General features: G+C 46.7%; 1 protein-coding gene across 2 annotated transcripts in view; it reads right to left on the bottom strand.

The window, feature by feature from the left end:
* Positions 1 to 651: 651 nt before the first annotated feature.
* adgrl3.1 (adhesion G protein-coupled receptor L3.1) overlaps positions 652 to 20,317 on the bottom strand; it is a 139,618-nt gene continuing 119,952 nt past the window's right edge. The window contains exons 18-25 of one of the 2 annotated variants that reach the window (XM_061831132.1): positions 19,216 to 19,307; positions 15,409 to 15,577; positions 12,407 to 12,583; positions 11,392 to 11,485; positions 7,422 to 7,439; positions 6,429 to 6,485; positions 6,183 to 6,362; positions 652 to 3,216 (exon numbers count right to left, since the gene is read on the bottom strand). In XM_061831132.1, the coding sequence (XP_061687116.1) occupies positions 2,579 to 3,216; positions 6,183 to 6,362; positions 6,429 to 6,485; positions 7,422 to 7,439; positions 11,392 to 11,485; positions 12,407 to 12,583; positions 15,409 to 15,577; positions 19,216 to 19,307 (1,425 nt within the window). In that variant the 3' untranslated portion in view covers positions 652 to 2,578. Of the gene's footprint in view, positions 3,217 to 6,182; positions 6,486 to 7,421; positions 7,440 to 8,684; positions 8,814 to 11,391; positions 11,486 to 12,406; positions 12,584 to 15,408; positions 15,578 to 19,215; positions 19,308 to 20,317 lie in introns of both variants that reach the window. The other variant, XM_061831133.1, reaches the window with a different exon arrangement.

Genomic DNA, 20,317 nt, shown 5'->3' with positions numbered 1-20,317 from the left:
TCCGTTCCGGTTGATGGATTCAGTTGATGATGCGGTCTTCCACAAAGTTTGATCCATCGAAGGCATTTTTCGTACTGGGTCTTCGGTTTTGGAAAGGGTACGAATCGATCTCCGCCAACTAGCCTTTCAGGATACCCGTCGTCACTATTACAAAGTCCGTGACTACACCTCTTAACCATATCTATTGTTAAAGAACCCAAATACGCGATAAAACGCCAACAGAAGCTATACTGGACCATACAACCTTGTCTGAGAAAACTGCGGGTCCAAAAAAGGGGGCGTGGTTTATGCAGATCTCTGGCCTCTGATTGGTCAGCGACACGGATGACGCAATTTCTACGGGGGGGTCAATTTGGAAAACCCACGTCACGTTTGAGACTGCGACTTAGTCGACATCTTACTTGCTAACACGGTTCTTGCATCGGAAATGACACGACGCTAAAACTCGACTTTGTCATCATCATTTAACAGGCTAGCACTACAAAGACGGCACTCGTTCCAAATTTTATTGTATTTTTTGTGATTTACAGCTAGCCTGGCTAAGCTTGTAGGGTCCACATATTTCATCTTCATACTTATATAATCGTCTCCTGGTGCACCACCAGTGTTTGCATTCCAAAAGAGGTGAAAGAAAAAGCCTCAAAGCTATGTAAGTAATTTATTTGTTGGCAAACAACTTTCACTGTTACAACAAATATTAGTTATGAGATCATTCAACTTGGAACCCATAAAAAAATGAATAAATAATCAGCAATAATATCGTAATAATCAACATGATCGTAATAATTTAAAAAAAAAAAGAGAGGGAGGGAGAGAGAGAGAGAGAGAGAGAGAGAGAGAGAACCACCCAGTGCCACTCTATTTACTCCCGCGTAAAGTCAGCTCTCTTTCCTCCGAGCTCGTCTTTGCTTTATTTCAACCAACAAAAGCAAAAAAAAAAAAAAAAAACAAAACAGATAAATAAATAAATTCTCTCTCGGGGAACTTGGAAGGGGCTTGTGGGATACATGTGCAAGTTACTCTTAATAGACTGGAACTTTCCCTCCTAAATAAGTAAACATTGGCTCGAACGTGAGTGCTGCAGTTCTTTCGTTACACATCAATGTTGTTCAAATGAAAAAGTTGCCATAATAATATGGCATTTCTTTCTACTTTGGACAAGGACATTTGTTCCCAACATTTCTTCTATACAAAGACGTGTCGACCGGTATAGCTAGGTAATGTCAAATGTTCCAATATTTGGCAATAAAACCGGTAGATATGCTTCAAATATAAGTTGCTTGAAAATACCTGGTGTCATTTTCTCGCCCAGGTGCCCCCCCCCCCCCCCCTGAATTCTCCCCTTGTGCCTAAACAGAGGAAATGCGATATTAGATGAAAACAAAATTGTCTGAAGACTCCACTTCCAGTTTAAAGCGTTCCCGTGGCGACCCCGTCCCTCTTTTCCCCCCTTTGACTTACACAGTGTAAAATATATCATAACAATTTGCAAAATGTTAGCGTGGTGCCACTAGAAAAGGACCAGAAAGAAGTGTGCGTAGGGTAAATGCATATTAGTCAGAGTGCGAAACCGTCTCGATGAAAGATTGTTCCTTATCCGCTTATCCGTCGTCCGTACGTGACCAGAACCGAAGGAAACGGTCCTGAAAAGTTCCACAGACAACTGACAAATAAGAATTGGTCATATGCAACATTTGTCTCTGTATTCTATACAATACATAGAAATGATTCCATCATTTCGTCATAATTCTTTGATAACTGAAGACTTGTACAGAAAAAAAGGAGAAGAAACAACCCATTCTCAGCCCGCGTATTCTTTTTTTTTTTTTTTGAGTCTCTTGGATTTACAAGTTCTCTTCTTTATTATTAGTGGAATAAACAGCAGCCGCGATCACGAGAACTCGCAGGAAGGAACAAATATGACACCGGCCTGGACACGACTCCCGTTGAGCAGATATGAACAGGAAGAGAACCGAGAACATCAGAAAACAGATGGGGACAGTTTGGCTGCTAGGTTTTTTTTTGGGAGGGGGGGGGTTCTTTGTTTGTTTGTTTTCGTTGATGGGACGTCGTCCCCCAGTCGATTGGCAGGTCGCGGGGCGAGGCCTAACCCCAAGCCAGTTCAGGTTGCGGCTTTGTCCTGTGCCGTCGCGCGAGAATGTCTCCTTTAAGTGGCAGCGACCCGCAGACGCAAGGTTGATTCCTTTCACCGGCAGGACTGATGTGGCGGGGGTTGGGGGTCAACCTCAGTTGTGGTAGTGGTGGAGACTATACGATATGCTGGAGGTCCACATTATAGAACTGTCATGTCTAATCCAAGTTTCCAATTAAGCACATAGACGTTACAGATCCCTCCCCGCTTCTCACCCATCCGAGGTTCAAGGTTCTACTGCTGTTTGATATTCACAAAGTGTCTCCCAGCGTGACAATACATTCAGCCCCCGTACTGTCCTGAACCGTACACGTTACGTGCACGACTCAGTCCGGGGGCGGACCTGCTCGGCTTGTAAGTTGACAACACATTAGCGGAAGGTTGTGAGAGTGGGCTCGGGGAGGGATAGGAGTCTCTCGGTGGGCTCTATAGACTGGTGACCAGGTGAGAAGGGTCTAGAGGGGGCTCCTCCGGCGAAGAGTCGGACTCCTCCTTGCTGCCGCCGGACACCATGTATCCGTCGCTACCTCCGCGGCCCATGTGGTAGTAGCTCTGCAGCTCGTGAAGGTGGTTCCGGGAACCCAGGTTGGGCATGCTCTTGTAGTAGACGTCGTCTAGCTCGGGAGCTGTGGCGCTCTTACAGGGCTGCAGTTCGCTGGAGCAGTCTTCCTCGCCGTCTGTTAAACCGTTCATCTGGCCGTCCGGAAGGTCCGTGAGAACCGGCATGCTGGTGTACAGTGAGTCTCTGTGGTTGGGCGAGTTCTCGTCAATGTGCTCGTTGGTCAGCAGCGGGAAGAAACTCTCGCTGGTCTCCTGTGGAATCCGGCGTGGCCTCGAGTAGCTGTGAGGGGGAGGCGGCGGCGGGTGGCTGTCGGGAGGAGGGGGCCGCGGCGGCAGGAGGGGGGCGTTGGATTCCTCTCGGATTATCTCCAGACCCAGGTTTTCCTCGTGGGGGAAGGCTGAAGGGTTGTCCAGCACCATGGGGCCTCCGTCCTCTTTGCCGCTGCCCATGCAGCCGCTCACTCCGCTGCTACTGGAGCTGCTGCTGCCTCCTGCCATGCTCCCTGCGGGAAAAAGGATTCAAGTCTTAATCTAATCTAAAACACCTTTTAGCCGTGCGCCACAAGGGTATCTGTTTTCAATTCAAACATTTACATCTCTGTTCATTGTTTTGTCAGATGAATGTGGAAGACGTTACGTGAAGTTCCACTTCTATTTCAGTGGCGGATCAAAGTCAAGAACAACGAAACAATCTAAACAAGTAATTTTCAGTGGAGTACAAGTACCATGAGTGGAGTGGTTCTCAAATAAAGGGGCGAGGTGGGGGTGGGGGTGGCCCCGTGACCCCAGGGAACAGGCTTTTTTTTTGCAGGGTACGAGAATAAAGTGTCACTGTACATCCACTACTGTAGGTGGCAGCGGCTCCCTCACTCTCAGAGTGTGCCCAGAGAGAGAAAATATGAAGTAAAGTTAATAAATTTTTTTAACAGGGACAAAAAGAGAGGCGGAGAGAAACGGAAAATGTGAGAGAAAGGAAAGTCTCCTGAAAGCTAAGTCGAGGAAGTATGATGAAGCTCATGGAGCACTTGGCTTAACTGTGACTACGATGAGAAACGAGGAAAGGTCTCAAAACATTGTCAGCGGACAGGATGAAGCCAAATAAATGAGTCGTCACTTGAAGACATTACGCCCCGGTCACGCTGATAAGCCACTGGAGGTTTTTCCAAGCAAAAACGTGCCCAATATTGCCAACAATCATCCTGCTTTGTGAATGCTACGTTAGCAAACCAATGAGCTCTGTTAGCATCATACAAGGTGGCGTAGCAAATTGTTCGGTGCAAACCCAGAGGAACTAATACTAGCTGAAGCATTAGACATGGTCTTGGTCGCGCTGCGAAAAGACGAAAGACTAAAAAAATGTTCATGGTTATTCTTTGCTAGAAGTTAATCAAATGTTAAGGATATGGTGTTATGCAGAGGATTACTTAAAACAAGAACATAGACAACACTATTTTTGCACTTTCATGAAATGTTTTCCTGTTCCGGGGGCGGGGGCGGGGGCTAGCGGGCGACAAAAAATAATTGAGAAGCACTGCATTCGTGGAATGTGAGCGCCCCTCAGTGGTAGGTAAAAGAAAAACTGCATAAGGACAGTTCTGTTGTATTTCACTTTTTAAGAGGACCCATAGCTCAGTGGTTAGAGCATTGGTTTGGTACACCAGGGGTCGTGAGTTCGTATCTCACTGGGGCCTCCACTCCCCCGTTGGGGGGTTGCGTCAGGAAGGGCATCCGGCGTAAAAACTGTGCCAAACAAATATGAGTCTCACGCTGTGACGACCCCGAAGGGGATAATCCGAAAGAAACGTTTAAGTTCAATTGTTCCTTCAAATCCGTTTTTGGGCAGGTATGAGGATGACTGCACGTTTTCCAAGCAGTTTGTCTCATCAATTTCTCAGATGGTCAAGTTAGGAGGTTGCCTCGTGTCTACAATGTCAACTCGTCAAGGTTAAAAAATTTGAAAAAGAGATTTAAAAAATTTTTTTTTATCTGCCTCCGTGTTATTTTTAATATTTATTCAGAGAAGAGCATCTGCAACAAAGAGTGTTGAAGGAATAACGTGAGAATATACTCAAATACTGCACATCGGTAAGAACCGATATCACCATACATTGATGTTTATCATGTGCGATTTGTGTGATGGTGTATGAGGCCCATCTGTGGTGTGAATTCATTTTCCCTTACACCTTTGTCAATAAACCTAAGAAGTATTTTGAGGTCTCAACGTTAACCATACGTGACAGATTTTTACACTTTACAATCTCAGAGAGATTATTAAGAAAAACATTGCCTGTCAGTTAAAATTCATTTCCATTTCCTATGGGGAAAATTGGAGGTTGACCATAAACCTCCAAGCAATTGTAAACGCGTTATTAAATGAATTGTTCAACACGAGGAAAGATGTTGCCAGCAGTGTGAAAAGAAGACAAAAAAAAACGATGGCGCCCCCGTCGGGTGACAACTTGCTGGGTGGGTGGGTGGGGACATACGATAGCTTAGCGCAGGGGTGCCCAAACTTTTTTACCCCAAGATCTACTTTTCAAGCAGCCAGCCTCTCGCGAGCTCCCAACGATGAGGGGTGGGTGGATGATGATGATGATGATGATGGTCCCAAACCGTTTTTAGGTTAATGTTACGTTGCCGCCTATATTTCAAATACAGAATTAGCTTTTTGTGCAATGTATTGTCTGTGCTTTCATCCTGGATCAGGCTGTGCCAAGGTGGAATTTTCAAAATGACACACCATCTCATCCTGCACTTTCTATTTTGGCTTCAGAGCAGAACTTTCCCACTCGGAAAAGAGAAAATCTCGTCCAGTTTAACAGCTTTTTCTTTGATTATTCACATACTCCGACAGTCATTGCGTCCTAAAACAACAGTATTTCTTGTTTAACTTTCTCCATTAATATGGAAAGTAAACGAAAGCAGCATGTCTAGCTCGTCTTTGCTCTACGTTGCCCAGACTGTGTTGCTAACTAAAGCAGCGGCAGTGGTGGACGCCGTCATTATAAAAGACAATGATGGGCTGCGTAAGTACTGTAACATTTGTAATTAGGGGTGTAAGGTAAACTAGGAAAAAAGAGAAGGTGGCGGAGCAGCGGTCGTTTTTTAGAGAAAGTTCCGTGTGCTGCCTAAAAGAAAGCAGTGGCTTCTTCTTTTTATTTTTGACAGTACGTATGTGAATTTTGCCTTTGGATGTAACAACCAGTCATCCGTCACTCGTTAAATCACATTGCAAAATGCCACAAACTGAATAGCCGGATGTTCTATTTTCAATTTGCATTGGATGATTATTATTTTTTTTTCTGTGCACAACACAGAATATCTGCAAAGAGACTGCATCAACGGTGCACAATTGAGAGGGAACATTGGCTGACGGCGAGGAAAGATCGAGGCCGGGGTTCCGGCTTAAGCTCTTCAGATCCCGGCGAGCTAGAAGCGCGACAAGATGAATTTTGAAACGCGAGGTCACCTCCGTTGGCCATGCTGCTGTTGACCAGTTTGTTCATCAAGTTGTGACTGCGCTCGCTGGTGACCCTCTCGTGGTTGTTGAGGTAGGAGGGGATGTAATTGGAGGTGAGCTCCTTCAAGATCTTTTTTTCCAGGGTGGTCTCCTTGTGGTTGCCGTGGGTGCCGTAGCCGCCGCTCCGGTCTAAAATTTGCACACGGTCACTCAAGTATTCGCCGCTGGCCGTGCTGTACTTGTTGCCGTGGTTACCATTCAGGGGGAGTGTGTCCATAACGCTGGAGTCTCTTGCGTTGTTCAGGATGCCCTCTGAGGTACAGACGAGAGAAAGGGAAAAATTACAATCTTTTAATGAAGGAGGTGGATATCTCGGAGGAAACATGAATTAATGATTGTGTCATATATTAGAGTTTGCAGTGAACTTTGTATTAACGAGTAACAATGACAGTTTTGCTCGAAGACCAGAAGTCATTCAATTGTTTCATGATTCTAGTGACAAACGTGAGTTTGACGAGTTTTCCAAGTCGGTTATTTCGCTCATGAATACATGAAAGAAACGCTAACGGAGGACAAACCCAGCCGGGTTCGGGGATCGACTGACTCAGGTCTAATAATGGAGTGCAGAGTCCAAAGCAAACAGGGTGAAGCAAAATCTATTCAATCTAATTAATTCAATAAAAAAATCATTAATCTAATAAAATTAAAATCTACGGTGCAAAAAAAAAAAAGGTATAGGTTGCCAACAAAGCTGCCGTCAGCCGCTCATGTCGATGTTTTTCAAATCCACATTCTTTTTTCCTTACGTGCCTCAAGAGTACTCGCACTTTGCAGTGAAATCTAAAAACGCTTTTATTTGTACTTTTTCAACTGCTTTTATTCGTGCATTTGATTGCTTTGAATCATGTAGAAGCGCATCGAGTTACCTTCTGTATGAAATGCGCTATATAAATAAATGCGCTTTTCTTGCTTTGCTTCAGTAACATCGAACATAATTGGAAGTCAATTTCAAGGGAAAACTTTTCATTCCAGCCACCCACATTTCTTTAAAGCAGAAACTGGTCTACAACATGCAGTCAGCAACTGTACAGATTCCGTCTAAAATCAAATAAACCAATCAAGGGATATTTTGCAAAGGCTGACAGCCAAACCCAAATAGTTCTTGGCTGGAGAGTAAGAAAGTTGCTTCAGAGACGAGGCATGAGAAAAGGAAGTCAAATCTTATTGAAGTATTAATTTAGCACATACTTGTGTCTCGGTAAGATGCTATCGGACGCGTGGAGAAGAGAGAGAAGAGAGACAAAAATGTGAGGTCAGACATGAGAACAACAGATGAACAATAATTAGATGCATGATCAAAAGACTTGTTTTGCTCCGTGGTTAGCAAATTGCTATATGCAATTACGATAAACGTCACAAAAACACTCCACACCACGTGCACACGTCCAAAGTGAGTATTTCGTGGCGCAAAAGTCGAATGGTGGCTTCTAAAGTATCGTGAATGTGCCATGGAGTGTTTAGTCAAGTTCGGGCCTTTCACACTGTACTTAGCAAAGCGCGGCGCACCGTCAACAAAGCCTTTCATTGGCGGCGCGTGGGATGGGCGCCTGCTCCCGAATTGATTCGAGCGCAGGCTCTAAAATGACTTCCTTAAGATTGCCGCGCGTTGCGTCGACATCTTCACGTGTCCGACAGGAGAGACGGTGGACGAGTGATTTCGGAGCAACAGCGGCGAGAGATTTGAAGGAGAGGAACGCGCACGGTGGAGAAAATGGAGGACTCAATTATGAACATGGCGTCTCGCTGTCTGAGGCTCGGGACACAAGACAGGTGTCATTTCGTGACGTGCTTTAAAAAGATAAAAACAAGGAGAGCGCCGCTCATTTGGATGCACCACATCCCTTTGAAAGTGGTAGAATGTCCGATTTCCGCTCCCTGCTCTGCCTAAGGTCCACCTTCGAGCAGTCGTAGTGGGCCTGAGACTTCCCCCAGGTCCTGCTTTGCCATTAGAACCGGATGGACTCCATGTCCCGCTCTTCACTGTTGCCGTTCTCCTCCTCCTTTTTGAAAGCAAAGCCTTGGCTTTCGGTTAGAACTGCGACAAATGAATAAAGCTTCCCAACAAAGCGGCAAGAAGCGGCACCAGGCTAGTTCCTGTCTGGTCGCGTAGCAACCAGTGCCAAATACGGGCAAGCTCGCGCCGCGCCGTCAACGTCCCCGCAGTGTCTTGCGCCTCAACTTGCGGTGTGTGCCGCGCAAACTAAGCGCAGTGTGCAACGATTTGGCGACAGGAGACGGCACCGCCAATGCAGCTCTGTCGACCAAATTCTTCGTGAGCAGTCCATTGTTTTTACACGAACGAACAAAACGATCATGCCCGAGTGAAGTCCCGATTATTTCCGTCCGGAACCTCAACCACACCACAGAAGCCAACACCAAAAATGCAACGATTGATCGACTTTTGCTCATGCACCGCATGCCGTACGTTAAGAAAAGGAAGGTCAGCCACACCTTGGGTGTTGTACATGCCTGCGGCAGGGTTGTTATAGACTGCCGAGTCCCCCAGGAGAGTGTTATAAGGATTGTTAGTACCATGGGGACGAAGGAGAGCATTAGTTATAAGATGATTAGCCATGGTTCCTGGTACAGGCAGATAGAGAAAGGAGGGAAGGAGGGAAAAGCAACAGCCGAGTTAAGAGAAGAAGAAGAAGGAAGAAAAAAAAAAGGGAGGATCGAAGCATTTGGAGATTGAAAGGCAAGAGAGAGCATGTAGATGCGGCGCAGTGGGAGGAAAGTGCAGAAAAGAGTCGGGAGGGGGGTGGGGTGGGGTGGGGTGGGGGGGGGAGATAAAGAGCGAGTGTGCGGAAGAAAGAGGGAGGGAAGAATACAAGTGAATCAAACGAGCCAAAGCAATTTTGAGGTGAAAGCCTGAGAAAAGCGAGCCGAGTCATTCCTGCGGCCGAAGGGTCACGGCAGGGGTGGAGGAGACGCGCATTGCCCCCCCCCCCCCCCCCACCCCTGCAAATGCATTCCATTCTTTTCAAATCCAAAAGTGCAAATTATATACATTCGTCATTATAAAAAAGGATATCAAATGTTTATGCACTCTTTTGCTACGATTCCCCTTGTACGATATGAGATTGGATAGTTTTAAGTTTGACTCTGATGACTGTAATCTGTATTCAGTGGCAGTCTTGATTCCAGGTTTGAAACTCAAGGCCCGGGGGGCCAAATCTGGCCCAACACATCCTTCGATTCACCCACAAAGACGCGAATCATCGGTGTCAACTTCCGTGATTCTTGCTTGAATCCGTACCAAATTTGGAGATAGTCGTACTCAATACATCATCATGTTGAGATTTTGTATTTTTTTTTTGTGACCGAAGCCCCTTTTCCATAAGTTCAACAATCGAAGAACAAGTTATTATTTACTATTCAGATTTCAAAACTAGTTAGCCATCATGTTTCTAGTTCTACCATGAGGCGATGAAACATTTTCGAGTCACGGTCTGAACGGCCGTTGGACGATGAACGGCTAAAGGATCTGAAAGAGTAAGATATTGTTTGAAAAGGAAATTGATCATGCCAGCGTGTCTAAAAATGTACAGTGTTGGTTGAGCAGCTTTCTGGACCTGAGACCATATCGCGTATCGTATGTGTGAAGAGGAAGAGGAGGCTATTAACACTTTCTTCACTGAGTTTGTGATAATTCAGACATTGACACTCCGGAGCTGCTTTAGCACCAACGTGTCATGCTAAGCGCTTATTAGTGACCCGGAGGAAGAGCGAGCCGAACCTCGACAAACGGAAGTGTGAGTGCATTTCACTGTTTGGATGAGTCGCACTTTCGTAGCGGCTTCTGCTTCGACCTTCGCCAATAGATCGCGCTGAATGCAGTCAGCCGTGCGAGCCGAGACACATTTGGAATACGCGTCCACTCCGTTGGGTCCGACGCGCCTGCCCTCGCCAACAGGATCTCTTAAATGTTCTCATCTGGTCCACGAGAGGTGAGAAGGTGAAATGTTGTCCGTCCACTTAGCGGGGACACTTGGTGACTTGAAGGTTGAGAAACGCTTGACTGAAATTGAGAAAAAGACGCCGTTTTTGCTTTCTTCAAACGATGGCATCCGGTGGCATCTCCAAAAGTCAAAGTCAAACGGAGAAAGGGATGAACTCTCTTTTTCTCCGCGAGACTTTTTGGAAAAGAAGGACCATAATCGTGCCCGCTGGAGGTCGGCAAATGTTGGGAGGCCCAAACGTAGCCCGACCTGAATCCGGTTCGGCGGGCGTCAAACCATTAACTTGTGTGCCTTTTTGCTCTTTCGTCACACTTTTTCCTAAAAGGAATATTGCACGCTTCCAGTCACATAGTAAATATTTTGACTCCTAAAAGGTAATTTGGTACATATCTGCACAATAAATCTTTTACGATTATGGCAGTTTAAACCTGGAACAGATCATTTCGAATGCATAGCGCAGGGGTGTCAAACTCATTTTTGTCACGGGCCGCATTTTATTTTGGGTTTCCCCTCAGAGGGCAATTATGACTGTGAAACCATGAAAATCTTTTAACTGCCTCATCATATTTCCACATGAAATTTATGAACTAGTTTTGGAATCGGAACTCATGAGTTCTTGGTTTTTCAACTATTGGCAACACAAAAATGCTCGCAATAGCTCAACGTTATCATTTATGACATGACAATTTGAAATTTTGGGACAGATTTGAACAAAAAAAAAATCATGGAATTTGATACACATAAAATCATGCGGTGGGCCGGATCTGGCCCCCGGGCCTTGAGTTGGACGCCTGTGGTATAGAGATTCACTTTTTTTTTCTTATGGGGACATTTTTTATTTGATCAACCAATACCTCAAATTGATCATGTTCAACCACAGACTTACACTGTAAATATAGATAATATAATATTACCAATTTTTTTTTTTAAGCATTATTCGAGGAACTTTTTCGGCTGCCCAGGTAATCTTAATTGGACAGCAAAATGAAGCGAAAAGAGAAGTATTTTTAAAAATTGAGTCTTAAAAGAAGTACTTTTGAATTTGGATTCTGATTTATGGAAGCTATTTTGTCAAACAGTCAGATGCAGTTATGCGCCCCACAGTCGAGATGAAACCGTGACGCATTCGGCGACCAGTAAAGGCAAATAGAGCATGTTGAAAGTGACGCCGATGCAATTGCGCGGTATCCCACGGTTACCTCTGTTAAGCGTGGCGGTGCTGTTCATGTCCCCCGTGATGAAGGAAGACTCCTGTTTCCTCACGGTGTCGTTCCACATCCGCCTAATTCGACTCTGCGCACACGGGAGAGGAAGGGAAGAGTCGGGGTGGGAAAAACAGGAGAAGCCGTAATGAGGAAAAGTAACGGCGGCGAGGGTCGAGGTAAAACACACGCACAAAAAAAAAGGTACCGTAACTTCCGGAGTGTAAGCCGCGACTGTTGTCACACGCTTTCAACCCTGCGGCTTATACAATGATGCGGGTAATTGGTGCATTTCTTTTCTAACGGGACGCTCGAGTAGAAAAGGTAAAAGTGAGACAGGTGGGATATTGCAGTATGTGTCGAGGAAGACGCAAGTTTAATGTAACTTTGTGCATGAATCCAATTAATTAGTACTACGCAACCGTGTTGCTGCCGCGTCTCAGTGACTTTTACCGGTATGTTGTTTTTACCCCGCCTTGTTAGTGTTGTGTTACTGCCGCGTCAAAGGCACCGTTTGGAAGGAAAAGCTAAGGTTATATTATTAAAATTGTGAAAACTCTTTTTTTTTTTTTTGGTAAATATCTCATGTTTCAATGTGGGCACGTGTGGTTTATATACAGGCGCAGCTTATGTATGTGCAAAAAGGTACTGGGGGAGACTTATAATCAGGTGCGGCTTATAGTCCAGAAATTACGGTGTATATAAAAGTTAGCGATGTTTGAAAAAAGGGGGCAATTTCCATCGCAAGTCGAACCAAAAACAGCAAATAAACAAGCGTCGAAAAGAAAACTAAGAAGGGGGATCAAAATAAGCGTCCGTCTACTGCGTTTACAGTACACGTCAAAACCGTTTGCCAGCATCTGCTGAGCTGTGAGTCGAGGCTGAGGCTCGCTCCGCTTTCACCTCAAAACGAACTCAAAATGTTCAGATGAGACGGCCGTTCAAAATAGGCCAAAGGGGATCGACGGTTGAAAATGAAACGCAAAAGCCCGCCGGCGTGCGGCTGTCTCACCTGAGATTCGGCCGTGCTGTAGCGTCCAGGTGTGCAGGCAGGTAAGCTCACCTGTGAGCCCGTGGAATAGCGACCGGGTGTGCGGGAGGTGGTGGTCTTGGAGGAGGAGATGGACGTCTCCACGCTTTTGCCGCTGCAGCAGTGAGTACGCAGGCACTTGCCGTACTCTTTGCGCACCTGCAAAGTGGCGAGGTGGAGCTCGTCAGTGGAAAAAAAATCGCAACCAAGAAATGAATGTAAAAATTAACAACACCAGAACACATCACAACAACCAGTGGTGAGAGCGGAAAACAAACCAAAACAACAAAACTCCCACTCTCTAATGTTCAGTGTAATATGTCGTATAAAACGCATGGAGATGTCACCAAACTACAAAAATCTCAATCCCTTCAGTTACAAGTAAGACTCTTCTGCTTGCTGTACTTGTTTTTGGACCAGTTAGATGTGTTGCTCCACCATTTGTGTTCACACAGAACAGGCAACAGCAATATTATTTGCGATTTGTTTATTGGCATGAACTCGATGGACTCTTCGAAGGTGCGGCACGGTGGAGCAGCTGGTAAAGCGTTGGCAGCATCACAGTTCAATCCGGGACCCGCCTGTGTGGCGTTTGCATGCTCTCCCCGTGTCTGCGTGGGTTTTCTCCGGGTGGGCACTCCGACTTTCCTCCCACATCCCAAAAAACGTGCAGCATTAATTGGACATTCTCAATTGCCCCGAGTTTGTCTCGACGTGCCCTGCCATTGGCTGGCGACCAGTTCAGGGTGTGCCCCGCCTCCTGCCCGTCGACAGCTGGGATTGGCTCCGGCACTCTCCGCGACCCTCGTGAGGATAAGCAGGCAAAAGAAAATGGATGGATGGATGGGACTATTCTAAGGCAAAGCTAAGTGGTTTTGTTCTGTACACGCAAATATCTTTTACTTAGTTTGACAAAAAGAAAAAAAAAAGTTTGTTTGCAATTGTTTGTTTCCAATTTACCAAAATACTGTGAGGTGAGTTCACCATCCAGCCTTTGTATCGCAAATTTGTAAACACAAGTGGAAGCAAGATACAGTATCATACGGTATCGACGGCTCGTATATGGAAAAAAAAAAAAAAACTGCGACTATTTGCGACATTTCCAATGGTTGAAAACTTCTTCTTAAAGTTTTGATCAGCATCCTGGAGGAAGCTAAGCCTGCCCCGTATTTCATTGTCGCACCGAGCTCCAAGTACTTCCCACGGTAATTAGCAGAGTAAAATAGTTGCAAAATGACCTTTCACCTGCACGCTGGCATGCACTCGAAGCAGTTGGGAGGACATTGGCTGAATTTTGTGCTTAGTGCAGCACTGACAAGAAAGTGGACTGTGGTCGCATCCTCCGTCTTCCCGCAGCTTCGGCGGGACGACAATAACGTTGGCTTAATTTGATACTGTATATTAGCCCGTGAGCTGCTTTCCTCGCCGAGGTTTCTTGAACAACCCTCGACTCCATCAAAATGTCAGTGTTAAAAGATGAACTTTCCAACTTTCCCCATTAACACGGGAGCCAACTTTATTAGCTGCGTTTGTAATAGCCGTATCCCTCCAGGGGTCACGTGACGCACTCGCACACACGCAACATCTGCATTTCGATCCCAATCAAGTTAGAACAAATAGCGGCGTAATTGCTTTTTAACAAGCCAGTTGGATTGGCAGCCGCGTTTTGCCGCATGCTCTGTTTGAACAGCTGTGCGGTGAGCCACTCCGTGCGTCTTGGGAGAAACCAAGTTGGGCCGGAGCCAAAGAAAACCTCAGCATCTCTCTAGACACCTGATCTGAGGGCCCAACACATATCTTAAGTACATCTCGCACACACACACACACGCGCGGTCAACCCAAAGCCCTCTTTGGGACTGGCACCACATTAGAGAATATTGAGAATTTGGTGATTTTTATCGGCATATCCCGCTCCGCTTGGATTCTTCCAGGCACTAACAAAGTGCGGGAGGGTGTGGAAATACGACAGGACGTGCGTGTAGGCTCATTTTTGGAAACATCACGTTCAGTACAATGTCATTCAAATCAAGGAAAAAAATAGATCTATTGCGAATATGTCGTGCATGTAGTACGACGACAACAGTGGATTGCGATCATGTAGAAAAGGAACAAAAAGAGGAAGACCGGGCGGGGTCGTCACCGCTTCTCAGGCGGTGATTGTTTGGGACTGTCCGTTCAAGAAGGACTCGAGGAACCTTCACGTGCTTTTAATATTCCTCGAAACATAAGATTGTGAAGCCCAGCAAGCTAGCGCTACCGCTAACATTTGTACGCAAACATGCCGATGTTCTGTTGAGTCATGGTGGAATGCTTCAGCAAACATTGCGTCGTGCACGTGAATTCAAGTCGATAACGGCGACCGAGTGTGCTGGCAATGGGGGGGGGGTGGGGGGGGTCAAACCGCCAGTCACAATACGCAATCCCATTTGTCTACGTTATCGTGTGCTGTCGTTGTCACACTACTTCAGTGGTTCCCAAAGTGGGGTGAAAAACGTCTTTCCAGGGGGTCCGTGGTGTGAAGACGAAAAAACCCAAATCGTCTGGAAGCTAATCATGATGTGAGAATTGCCCTTTCCAGTGTTGAGCCACGTTTTGATTTATTGTGCAAAAATAAAAAGCAAGAGCACTAAAATTGAGTGTCCAGCACAGGCGAAAGTTGAGGTTGGGGGTCCGAGCCCAGGTTGACTTTGGGAACCGCTGCACGACGTGGAAGATATCCCCCCCCCCCCAAAAAAAAAAAAAAAAAAAAAATCAAACATTTTCATTTTGTTTTCGGGCCGAATTGTTGGTTGTGGATAAGGTCACACCACAAGATGTCAGCCAAAGGAAATTCAGGAGAATACGGGGGCTAAAATCCTGTACTCTGATTCGGCGAGCATTAGACGGACGGGTTGCCATCGGATTTTATGTTCATCTCGATAATTTGGGCACGCCGATGGCTCTCTTCCATCCCATCCATTCACACGGATCCGCATCTTACTCACCTTCTTCTGCAAAATGCAGTGGAAGATGAAGATGAACATGCCCTGCAGCGAGTTGAAGATGGTGAAAAGATAAGCCATGATGACGGTGCTTTCGTTGATGTACATCAGCCCGAAAGCCCAGGTGAGGCCCAGCAGACAGAGCAGGGCTATGGCCCCAATCACCCAAGACCTGCAGGATAAGGAAGATCTTTTGAGTCGCGCCTCCCCCGCGCCCCCACCTTGTGTTGCACTCGACGTGCTTCGCTCTGAAAAGAACGATTGTTCTCTTAATGTGTTGGACATAAAGGTCAGTAGTACCACGGACAATGGACACCTTTTACGGAGAGTGCTTTTCGGTTTGCGCTCGGCTAACCTTATCTCTGGCCCCCGATCGGAAAGGCGCTTCAGCCCGCCGCGATGGCGAAGGGGCGAGGGCGGGTTCACCGAAATCCCCGACAAAGTCGGACGGAGAAAACTGAGAGAGGTGTTCCTTGAGAGCATCAAACTCCATCGAAAAGGCGGCAATCAAACGCTACAAAAATATGGAGGAAGCAAGGATCGAGGCCATGACCACTTTCTGAATTCGGAAGTCTTTCAAGTTCAACTAAATCTTCATCTTCTTGACTGCCTCCCTTCATCGGGGTGGCGGGTTTATTTGGACCTTTGCCGGCTGACTTTGGCACAAGATGAGCTAACCGCACTTCCATTTACTTTGTATGATGTGAACTAGAGTCCGGCAGTCGCGTCACAAAAACCCGATTCACCCCGCACCCACCCAAAAAAAAAAAAAAAAGCGTGAAAAAGATCGGTAGCTCCTTTTGCCTGGTCCGAGTTCGATCAGAATCAGAATCGGGTGACAAAGTTGGACCGGCTCCAACGCGGCAACAGACACTTGACAGAAAGCACATCTGAGACAAAAACGACATCGTGACAAGTGTCAGCTTTGATGGCATTTTACTTTGCAAACGGTCCAGATTTGTTGTTTTATTTTGAAGCTCATAATTTTGCGCCGCTCCTTGTTACGTCCTCCTGTTATTTACTTATTTTTCTTCACCGCAGACATGTGGAGGCCAGCCTGGGAAAGCTTGCACTATTTATTCTTCGTACGGTACGGCTATTCTTTTACTTTTCATCTTAAAAGGCTGCCGCATTCCTACAGTGCCGAATGTTCCTTTTTTTTTTTTCTTTTTTTTTTTGTTCGCTCGGATTGATCCTGTTGTAAGTTCTGCTCTCTTCTTCTATGCAAATGTACGGCATTGACATGCTATTTTTGAAAATTAGGACTCTCTCAATTCAGGTTCCAGATGGGATGCTGTGGTTTTTCCTCTTTAAAATGGGTTCAGTCCCAACATCCAGCATTTTTTTTTTCCAAGCTGATACAGTATTTTCTTTTCTCGTTTTTTTTTTGACAGCCCCTTTAGTTCGTTAAGCAGCTAAGATAATTGCAAACCCTGCTGGTGGCCGCCTTGTCAAACCCAGTCTGCTTTTATTGTACACCCCGACGTCACGGCGAGCGCGCACCAAATACCGGGAGGATTCTCAGGGCCCGTGTGAGAATTCAGCGGGCAGTGGGTCGGGGTCGGGGTCGGGTGGACATTAGCGCCATGAGAAAGTGGCATTTCCCCACTAAAGGTCAGCGTTTCTGCTCCGCTTCAGCTTAGATAATGGTCTCTGATGCGACTGGCCAAATGGACAGTGATCAGCTCTCACGGAAAAGGATGGAGGGAGGCTGAGGGGGTGATGGGAAAGGATATTAGCGAGATATTAGGAGGAAAAAGAAAAAGGGGAGCGCGAGTGAGTGAGCGCGACCGAGGTGATTGATTTGCTGTTGGCCTCCGTGGCACCGTTCAGGCGAGACATAAGCGCCAATAAAGCCCGTCTGCCGACCCTCTCCAATAAAGGAGGCCGCTCATCCCTCTTTTCCTTCCCTCCGCGCACCCGCCCCGAAGCCGCTCCCCCCCTCGCTCGCGTCCGACCGTCGTAATGCCTCAACGGCACGCCGGGCGAGTTGCACGGGGCCGAAGAAACGGCTCACAAATGTCACACGTGTTCCAAGTCGTTCGTATTCCGGGGAGATGAGTCGACGCCGCCGGACGGGTCGATTGAGGAAGGGAGGCCAAAGCGGAGGCAAACCAATCAAAACGTCTGCGGGGAGACGTCGGGGCATCTTGATGGGGGAACGGCCTTGACCAGCAGACAACGTATGAGCTCTCGGGATTAAAAAGACGACGTGAACAAAAAGGAATGGCACAAAAAGGGCACAATTATGATTAACGAGGAAATGAGACATGACTAATAGAGCCAACTTGATTATAATCTATTCAACCTTCAGCGTAGTCAGAGAAAGAGAGAAGAGCATTAAAAAAAAAAACAGGGGGGGGGGGGGGGATCCAAATGAGTCGTATTCCTTAAACTCCGCTTTGATTTTTATCTTTCACGGAGTCTTTTGATTACATCCCCCCCCGAAAGCCACTGGAGCAAAGATCACACGGCCGGCCGGGCCTTCATTTCTTAAACGCTTCCCGGTCCTGTTGCCAAAAAAGGCAGCGGCGGCGGCGGCGACGTTTTTAAGGAACAACAAACGATCCGAACAGCTCGTGAGCGACTTTCAACGTCGGCGGCATATTGTTCAAATTAGACCGAAGCCTTTCGTCGGCGGGATGACAGAATAACGCAGTCGTGATTAGTTAGCGGAAGGAGACGGAGACGCGGCGCTCATCGGAAATCAAGTCATAATTTTCAAGTAACGTTCTCAGAGGGTCGTACGCCGACAATAACGACGTGACTTTCAATGGGAGGCCTCTCGAGATGACGTCTGGCAGAAATGAGATGTGTTGCAAGCAAACACGGCGAATTCAAGAAAGACAAGATGGGAAGGAGGCACTCGCACATTCCGCCACGTTCCCCATTGGGCTTGTACAGTAAATTTGCAGCCAGAATCCAAGCACGTGCAAACGGGTCAAATGCAGCTCGGGGCAGAAAGACAACAACGAGGGGGGGGGTTGATGGTGGACTCTTTGCTCCCTTTTTTTTTTTTTTTTTGGGACACAAGATAAATTGTATTGTCCTGTTCAATACGGTACATTTTAATAACGTTAAATCGCTGACCGCACGTACAATCTAATGACTTTCAACTTTTTGTTCGTGCCATGATTTTAATTTTGATCTGTCGCTATTTCGTGGTGGTGCAGTAAGAATAACAAGGCAAACGAAGAAAAATTAACTGATGAACAGAGCAACCGTAGAGCGTTGGCCTCACAGTTTTGAGGACCGGGGTTCAAATCCCGGCCCCCCCCTTGCCTGTGTGGAGTTTGCACGTTCTCCCCGTGCCTGCGTGGCTTTTCCTCACACATCCCCAAAAAATGCCTTAATTGGAGACTCTAAAATCGTCTAACTCTAAAATCTCCATGTGCCCCGCCATTGGCTGGCAACCACTTGAGGGTGTCGCCCGCCTCCTGCCCGACGAAAACAGTTTCGCGATTGTGTTGCACATTCTGTAAAAATCAGCGATTCCACCCCCGCCACCCCCCACCAACGTGTTGCCGGGCGACAGCGATGAGTCGAGATGCTGCCCGAGTGAAGTCACTTGCTTGAATACGTCCATTTTTAAGGATCGAGATGACAATAAATAATGCGTCGATGGGCTTTTAAGCTGCTGCTCGCCGGATTCTCGGCCATTCAAGGCCATCTTTTCTTGTTTTTTTTGTTTTTTTTTTTTGCCCAAACTAAAAGCAGTTTACCCTTCAGCTGAAGATGTCTCACATTCTATGTTCTGATGTCCCTTTCTTTGAAAGCGTCAGCAGGTAGCAGGCCTGAAAGTACACTTACTTGATGTTGTCCAGACATCCAGAATCGGGTTTGAGGATGGCTGTGTGGTGGAACATCTTATAAAGTGCGATGCCCAGGAAGATTACGTTGAGCTGAAACAAACAGACGTGATAATCGTTAGTCCCGTGGGCCGACTCAAACCCCGTCGACTCTCGAGCAGGGCGCAGGCCGACGGTAGCCGGTGCAGTGCGGTCGAAGCCCAAGAACAGCCGTTACAGCCGTTACAGCCGTTCAGAATCACTGTGGGCGGACGTTTCCGGACTCCGCAGTTTCCGCTGGTCTTTTAATCGAGACGTAGTCGTGCTACATCTACATCTGAGGCTGTCTGGTTAGCGGCGGGGGTAAACGACGCCGACCCCTCTCGTCATCTCGCTCGGATCGGCGATAGCGTGGCCGACGAGAAGATTCCGCCGTTCGTGACATTGAGAACATGTCCCATTGCCACCATTCAATTTATGCGTGTATTTCTCATTTTATCTCATTTGTGTACAAGTCAAAGCACTACACGAGTTCTTCCTCTTAGAAGAATTGGCTGACAAATTATGAAGCGATATTACAAATACCATGATAATGTTCATATGCTCCTCTTGTTATATTGCACTCTGCTGGCACTCCATTAAAGAAACCGTAGGAGTTGTCAGATGTTTGCGTTTGCAGGCGTGAGTAAAAATGGAAGCACACATAACGCTTGTTGTGTACGTGGCGCTCGAGATAATGAGCTGGAAAAAGCTTCTCCAGCCAAGTGTACAATTACTGGAACCAGCGGAGACGCCATCCATCTATTTCCGAGCGTTTATCCTGTTAAGGCTGTAATCCGTAAATTTGGTCACCGCCTAGGCGGGAATTCGGTGTTTCAACGACAGGAAGCGTCGCTTCGGTATGACTTGGGCGGCCCCTCGTGCGGGACGATTCTCCAATATTCTTATTCTGTTTTGAAGGACAGCAAGTCCTTCAAAAGATGAAATCCTTTTTGCCCGCGTACGCCGACCCAAATACCGCTGATAGTGCAAGCCTTTCACTTGGCATGCAAATGACCACCTCGTCATTTTTGCAGCTCTTTCACCAACTTTAGAAACTCACGTTTTAATTGGTTGAGCTATTT

Source organism: Syngnathoides biaculeatus, chromosome 9, assembly GCF_019802595.1.
Source record: "Syngnathoides biaculeatus isolate LvHL_M chromosome 9, ASM1980259v1, whole genome shotgun sequence".
Classification (NCBI taxonomy): domain Eukaryota; kingdom Metazoa; phylum Chordata; class Actinopteri; order Syngnathiformes; family Syngnathidae; genus Syngnathoides; species Syngnathoides biaculeatus.
This window is presented reverse-complemented; position numbering and strand designations above follow the sequence as displayed.